This window comes from Nerophis ophidion, linkage group LG03 (genome assembly GCF_033978795.1).
Source record: "Nerophis ophidion isolate RoL-2023_Sa linkage group LG03, RoL_Noph_v1.0, whole genome shotgun sequence".
NCBI lineage: Eukaryota > Metazoa > Chordata > Actinopteri > Syngnathiformes > Syngnathidae > Nerophis > Nerophis ophidion.
Window position 1 is genome coordinate 25,907,980 of NC_084613.1, and position 8,364 is coordinate 25,916,343.

General features: G+C 38.1%; 1 protein-coding gene across 1 annotated transcript in view; it reads left to right on the forward strand.

Moving 5' to 3' along the window:
* The window catches only part of LOC133549395 (ceramide synthase 2-like), a 15,227-nt gene extending 8,375 nt beyond the window's left edge, over positions 1–6,852 (forward strand). Inside the window, exons 9-12 of the mRNA XM_061894769.1 lie at positions 1,588–1,716; positions 6,015–6,121; positions 6,179–6,332; positions 6,402–6,852. Coding sequence (XP_061750753.1) covers positions 1,588–1,716; positions 6,015–6,121; positions 6,179–6,332; positions 6,402–6,521 — 510 coding nt within the window. The 3' untranslated portion in view covers positions 6,522–6,852. The remainder of the gene's footprint in view (positions 1–1,587; positions 1,717–6,014; positions 6,122–6,178; positions 6,333–6,401) is intronic.
* Positions 6,853–8,364: the final 1,512 nt, after the last annotated feature.

Here is an 8,364-nt window from a genome sequence, read left to right on the forward strand (position 1 = left end):
CCAACCATGGATAAGTGTTGAAAGTGTTTTGCTTTTTTTTTTTTTTAAATTGATTTAAATGGGTGTATCTTGAATTTTTTATACTGCATGGACATTTTAATGTCCACAAAGTTCAGTGAGCAGGTTGTGTTAACGTGTGACCACGTGTGTTGACATTTGGTGTTAGTTTTCTTTGTTTACTTTTTTTTTGCATCATGACTAGTGAAAGTTGTTTGCATTGGGTCATATAAGTAAATGCTGCGCTCAGTTTTAATTAAAGGTCATTCCTGGGATAGTCACCAACACCCACCACGACGGATCAATGACCTATACTTCTCACATTGTCTAAAAGATGGTGACATGTTTGCAGCATTAACAATGTCTGGCTATTAAAATGAATGTCATCTTCCTGTGGGTGAGATTCCTAAAATAAACCCATTACATCTCGTAAACCAAATTGAAGATGACAACGAGCCGCATTTGGCCCGCAGGCTGTGTTTTGGACACCCCTGCTCTAGATTATCCATACATCCATTTCTATTGACTTCTGTTAGTATAAAGTTTGTATTCATTTATTTGATGCAATTGTTGTCAAAACCTTTTTTTTTTCTCCAAATATTAGAGGTGTCAAAAAAAAAATCAATTTTCTGATTTATCGCAATTCTTATTTGTTACGATTCTTAATCGATTAAAAATAATTACAATCTTTGTTTTTCATTATTATTAATATTTTTTTCAATCTGTCCTGCCAAGCCACTCAGTCCAATAATCTAGTTGAGGTGTACAGATTTACTTTAGACAAAACAAGTGTGGGCTACTTCTCTTGTTGGCTTATAAAATAGAAAAAAAAATAAAATGTCATATCTTGTTTTGTTACCAGATTTCCGTAGGTTACAATTACAGTTACGTTAGATGGCAGTAGTGTATAGTTGATGGTGTTTTTTCTCTTATGAACAAATTTGGAGGTGTGGAAACCCCCATGTGAAGTGAAGTGAATTATATTCAAATAGCGCTTTTCTCTTCTTTAGATTGTTAGATTGTGAAACCCAATATCTAAGTTACATGTTTAAACTAGTGTGGTTTACCCACCTGCTCACTGGCAGCAGGTGGGTAAAGTGTCTTGCCCAAGGACACAACAGCAGTGACTAGGTTGGCAGAAGCGGGAATCGAACCTGGAACTCTCAAGTAGCTGGCACGGCCACTCTACCAACAGAGCTATACTGCCCAGTAGAATGTAAAATGGCTAATGTCAAGAAGTGTCAGTACACTTTCACATTTACAGTAACCATACACGCTATATCAACAACATTCATGCACAGAACAATTGTGTTCATTTAGCAAATGCCTTTTTTTAGCAAGCCCCTGCAGAAGTAAATAGTACAAGTACAAGTACTACTAAACGTGTACCACCAGAGGTACTTTGAATATGTGCTGTCAGAACATGTTTACTTTCCTACATCCCTTCTTATGGTCACTTGCTCCCATCTTGTGGCCATATAGGGAAACTACACCTTTACTTTGACAGCTCAACTGGTTGTGTACTAATGAAACAATGTGTGTCGCATATTTAATCTTCCTCCGTGTTTCCTGCACATTCCTGGGCTGCAGGACTTCAGGGAGCAGGTGATCCATCACATTGCTACGCTAACTCTCCTGGCCTTCTCCTGGATCTCCAACTACATCCGAGTCGGCACCATCGTCATGGCGCTGCACGACTCTGCGGACATCCTGCTCGAGGTCAGAGCGCGACATCAGACCGACCTCACAGCACTCTTGTCTTATACAGGATCTTTGACAGGCACTTTTACAATAGATCTTTAAAAGACAAAGCACTCTTAGCACATGGAGGATGCTTGACAAGCTTTTCTGCAGTATGTCCTTAAGAACAGTAGTGCTCTTGTCACCTCGGGGATCCTTGACCAACTTTTTTGCAGTAGAGCACTCATGTAACATCGAGGATCTTTGACGAACATTTTTGTAGCGGGTCCTTAAAACAGTAGAGTGCTCTTGTCACAAGGAGGATCTTTGATTAGCTTTTTTGCAGTAGAGCACTCATGTAGCATAGAGGATCTTTGACAAGCATTTTTGTAGTAGGTCCTTAAAAACAGTGCTCCTGTCACATGGAGGTTATTTGACCAGCCTTTTTGCAGTAAAGCACTTATGTAGCATAGAGGATCTTTGACAAGCATTTTTGTAGTAGGTCCTTAAAAACAGTGCTCCTGTCACATGGATGTTATTTGACCAGCCTTTTTGCAGTAAAGCACTTATGTAGCATAGAGGATCTTTGACAAGCATTTTTGTAGTAGGTCCTTAAAAACAGTGCTCCTGTCACATGGATGTTATTTGACCAGCCTTTTTGCAGTAAAGCACTTATGTAGCATAGAGGATCTTTGACAGTCATTTTTGTAGTAGGTCCTTAAAAACCGTAGAGTGCACCTGTTACCCAGAGGATCTTTGATCAGCTTTTTTGCAGTAGAGCACGTGTGTATCATTGAGGATCTTTGACGAGCATTTTTGTAGTAGGTCCTTAAAAACAGCAGAGCAGTTCTGTCACATAGAGCAGTGGTTCTCAAATGGGGGTACTTGAAGGTATGCCAAGGGGTACGTGAGATTTTTTTTTTTAAATATTCTAAAAATAGCAACAATTCAAAAATCCTTTATAAATATATTTATTGAATAATACTTCAACAAATTATCAACGTAAGTTCATAAACATTTGAAAAGCAATGCAATATTCAGGGTTGACAGCTAGATTTTTTGTGGACATGTTCCATAAATATTGATGTGAAATATTTCTTTTTTGTGAAGAAATGTTTAGTATTAAGTTCATGAATCCAGATGGATCTCTATTACAATCCCCAAAGAGGGCACTTTAAGTTGATGATTACTTCTATGTGTAGAAATCTTTATTTATAATTGAATCCCTTGTTTATTTTTCAACAAGTTTTTAGTTATTTTTATTTCTTCTTTTTTTTTTCAAATAGTTCAAGAAAGACTACAAATTAGAAATATTTTGCACTGTTATACAATTTAATAAATCAGAAACTGATGACATAGTGCTGTATTTTACTTCTTTAGCTCTTTTTTTTTCAACCAAAAATTATTTGCTCGGATTAGGGGGTACTTGAATTAAAAAAATGTTCACAGGGGGTACATCACTGAAAAAAAGGTTGAAAACCACTGACATAGAGGCTTTTTGACAAGCTTTTTCTGAAGCAGAAACTTAAAAACAGCATAGCACTGCTGTCACATCGAGGATCTTTGACAAACATTTTTCAGTAGATCCTTAAAAGAGCAGAGAATTCCTGTCATCTGGAGGATTTTTGACCAGCATTTTTGTAATAGGTCCCCAAAAACAGCAAAGCGCTCCTGTTTTAGAGAAGAATTTTGACAAGTGCTTTTAAAGAAGGCTCTTAAAACAGTGGAGTGCTCCTGTCATATAGAGGATCTTTGACTAAATATTTGGAATAGGTCCTTAAAACCAGCAAAGTGCTCCTGTTATATGGAAGATCTTTGAAAAGTACTTTTAAAGAAGGTCCTTAAAAACAGCAGAGTGCACCTGTCGCGTAGTCAATTTTTAACAAACATTTTTGCAGTAGGTCCTTAAAAAGAGCAAATCCCCCATGCCAAATAGAGGACCTTTGACAAGGTATTTTTAGAGTAGGTAATTAAAAAGAGCAGCGCGCTCCCGTCCCATTAAGCGATCTTTGACGAGCATTTTTGTAGTAGAAACTTAAACACCAGAGCACTCCTGTCTCATCGAGGATCTTTGGTGAACATTTTTGCAGTCATTGTTTTAAGGTCCTTAAAAACAGCAGAGTGCTCCTGTCATATAAAGGATCTTTGACTAGCATTTTTGTAAGTTCCTCAAAAACAACAAAGCGCTCCTGTTACATAGAACAGTGGTCCCCAACCTTTTTGTATCCGCGGACCGGTCAACTCATAATAATTTGTCCCGCCGTAGGTTTTTGTGGTTGGTGGACTAATTGTAAATGTATATTGTGTTTTTTATGTTGATTTAATTTTTTTTTTTTTTTTTTTTTTTTAATAAAAATTAATAAAAAAATTATTCTGCGACCGCGGCCCGGTGGTTGGGGACCACTGATATAAAAGATCTTTGCCAAGTGCCTTTAAAGAAGGTCCTTCAAAACAGCAGAGTGCTTCTGTAGCATTGACAATCTTTGACAAGCATTTTTGCAGCAAAGCACTCATGTCAAATAGAGGAACTTTGAGATGTGATTTCAGAGTATGTACTTAAAAACAGCAGAGCGCTTCTGTCCTATAGAAGATCTTTAACAAGTGATTTTACAGTAGGTCTTTAAAAATAGCAAAGCACCCATGTCAAATAGAGTTTTTTTGACAAGTGATTTTAGAGAAGGTCTTTAAAAAAGGCAGAGTGCTCCTGTCCTATAAAGGCTCTTTGACTAGTGATTTTAGAGGCGGTCTTTAAAGGGGAACATTATCACAATTTCAGAAGGGTTAAAACCAATAAAGACAGTTCCCACTGGCTTATTTTATGTTTTGAAGTTTTTTTCAAAATTTTACCCATCACGGAATATCCCGAAAATAGGCTTTAAAGTGCCTGATTTTTCTTTAAATCTTTAAATCCATCGTCCATTTTCCTGTGACGTCATTTAGTGATGCCAACATGGCAGATAGCACAGCAAGATATAGCGACATTAGCTCGGATTCAGACTCGGATTTTAGCGGCTTAAGCGATTCAACAGATTACGCATGTATTGAAACGGATGGTTGGAGTATGGACGCAGATAGCGAAAACGAAATTGAAGAAGAAACTGAAGCTATTGAGCGAATAGCTGTTGAAGCTATTCTTCGGCGATCGTCTTCTAATCAATGATTGAGTGTCGCAGGGTATCCATACATCTCTGTGCCATGTCTGTCGTAGCATCGCCGGTAAAATGTGCAGGAGCAACTTAAATCCGTCGATTGGTAAGTGTTTGTTTGGCATTAAATGTGGGTGGAGTGAAAGGCTGGATGCAAATATAGCTACAAATGTACATACAGCTAGCTTAAATAGCATGTTAGGATCGATTAGCTGGCAGTCATGCCGCGACCAAATATGTCTGATTAGCACATAAGTCAATAACATCAACAAAACTCACCTTTGTGATTTCGTTGACTTTATCGTTGGAAATGTATCTGCTTTGAGTGTCGCACGGTATCCATACATCTCTGTGCCATGTCTGTCGTAGCATCGCCGGTAAAATGTGCAGACGAGGGACTTTCGGATCTTTTGACCACTGGTGTACTTGAATCCGTCGATTGGTATGTGTTTGTTTGGCATTAAATGTGGGTGGAGGGAAAGGCTGGATGCAAATATAGCTACAAATGAGGCATAATGATGCAATATGTACATGCAGCTAGCCTAAATAACATGTTAGCATTGATTAGCATGCCGTGCTAATCGATGCACACTCCACGTAAATCAACTTGAATCTGTCCCTAATCGTTTTGTTACACCCTCCGACAACACACCGACGAGGCATGATGTCTCCAAGGTACGGAAAACAGTCGAAAAAACAGAAAATAACAGAGCTGATTTGACTCGATGTTTGTAATGTGTTTGAGAAAATGGCGGATGGACTACCTAGGTGACGTCACAACCCGAGAGCGAATAATAGAAATTAATTCGCCAAAATTCACCCATTTAGAGTTCGGAAATCGGTTAAAAAAATATATGGTCCTTTTTCTGCCACATCAAGGTATATGTTGACGCTTACATAGGTCTGGTAATAATGTTCCCTTTTAAAAACAGCAGAGCGCTCCTGTCTTATAAAGGCTCTTTGACAAGTGATATTAAAGGCGGTCTTTAAACAGCAGCGTGCTCCTGTCCCATTTAGGATCTTTGTTAATGTGTTAATAAGAATGGTTTCTTTGTATTCCTTTCCCTCAACACTACACAAACTTAATAGTGTCATTTTTGTCAACTTCTGCTTCTTTCCCTCTCCTTGAGTCGCCGTGAATGTGTGCACTGTTGGCGTTAGTGAAGGTGAAACAAAGTTTCCATCTTGCAGGGCGCGAAGGTGCTGAACTACGCCAGGTGGCGTCAGACCGCCAACGCCATGTTCGTGGTCTTCACCTTGCTCTTCACGCTGACCAGACTGGTGCTCTTCCCACTCTGGTGAGTTGCAGGCAATGAGACGGGAAAGAAGGTGTGTGACGTGTGGGCCGCCTCCAGGGTGATCCACTGCACGTGTGTGTATCCGCTGGAGAGGTTCGCTCCCTTCTTCGGCTACTACTTCTTCAACGCCATGCTGATGGTGCTGCTGGTGCTCCACCTCTACTGGGCCGTGCTCATATACAAAATGCTCTACAAGTGCCTCTTCACCAAGGTGGGTCCTGCACGCGCCAGCTTTGACCACAATGTTTCCTCTCGCTTTGCACTCTCTTTTTCCCTCCAGCTGGAAGGCGACGACAGGAGCGATGAAGAGGAGGACGACAGTGACTCGCCAAAGGAGACGAGCTACACATGCCGTCACATCAACGGCGTGGGGGTCCGAGGGCGGGCCAGCGGTCATTGATGACCTCAATCCGAAGTGAACGTTCTTTTGGAAGGACTCCCGCTGGACTCTCTGGGATGTTTTTGCACAGGAAAATACGATTTTCGTCAAAGAACTGAAGGATGAGCCATGACCTGATATGAAGCAACATGTTAGCGACGCTTGATAGATGCTGACCTTTTAAGGACCCAAGTTGTCACTGACGATATCAACCAGGGGTGTCCAGAGTGCAGCCCAAAGCAATTTTAAAAAAAATGTATTTAAAAAATACTTTTATTAAAAATTGGATTTGAATAACAAACCGGTAACAAGAAAATGTTGCAATATTGACGCAAATAAAACATACCTGCCATGTAGGCCCTTTTTTATTTTAAAACTGCCATTGTAAAAAAAAATCTACAGATAGATCTGAAGTTGATCTCGATCAGTGATTTTCAAACTGGTAGTGGTACGCCAAAGAATTACTTAATTAAGTGATTAGTGTTTATTTTCCTATATTCAAACGCAGTGTTACTGTTTAAACAGTGTGTAATGCCAATAATATTAAAAATAAAACCTCTGCCTTGTTTTTAATGAACACGTAGGCCTACTATGCTACCATACTTTAATGTTGGTCGTTATGGTGGTACTTGGCGGGCGAGGTGTTTTCAAAGGTGGTACCTGGTTAAAAAAAAAAAAAAAAAAAGCTTTAGTAACCACTGATCTAGATATTTATTTTTAATACTTTTTTGAGTGAGGTCTTTTGGATCTTCAAAACCTTAAGTCATTTTTTTAACTTGTCAATGTTTAAAAAATAATAATGCATCAAAAGAAATGTTTTAATTAATTATTTACCTATTTAGGGCTGCAATTACTTCCAATAAAATATTAAGTTTTGAAAATTGTTTTGGGGAAATATTGCCTTTTAAAAAAGGGCATGAAACAAAAAATATATTTGAAGTTGCTCTGTAGATATATTTATGTGTTTAAAGTAAATATATAAATATATATGTATACGTGTGTGTGTATATATTCTAATATATATATATATATATATATATATATATATATATATATATATATATATATATATAGGTATATGGGGATGGCGTGGGCAGTGGGAGAGTGGCCGTGCGCAACACGAGGGTCCCTGGTTCAATCCCCACCTAGTACCAACCTCGTCACGTCCGTTGCATCCTCGAGCAAGACACTTCACTTCACTTCACCCTTGCTCCTGATGGGTGCTGGTTAGCGCCTTGCATGGCAGCTCCCTCCATCAGTGTGTGAATGGGTGAATGTGGAAGTAGTGTCAAAGCGCTTTGAGTACCTTGAAGGTACAAAAGCGCTATACGAGTATAACCCATTTATCATTTATATGTATGTGTGTATGTATATACATATACATACAGTATATATACATATGTAAATACATACAGTGTATATATATATATATGTGTGAATGACTTATTTTTACCCTGGGACCTTTAGAAAAAGTTTGGACACCTATAATATAAACAGAATGGATCCATGTTTGTTGACCTTTGGGCACAATGGCTGTCAGCCATGTTGTTTTTCTTTGACGTTGACCTTCAGTGAGATATTTCATAAACAAAGTGCAGTTTAAAATGTCAACCCTTTGCAAAAAGCAACCCCCACAATATTATTAATGATAATGAAAACATTTAATATAACATTATTATATATCTGTTTATAAATATGAATTCATTTATTGTGTAAGTAGTATTCTTATATATATAAATGTTATTTGTTGAAAAGTGTTTGCAAAAAACCAAACCCCTAAACTATTTTCAATGATAATGAATACATTTTTTTTTTTAAAGAATATACATTTATTCCTACTATTCATTCATTTATTTCTTACTTT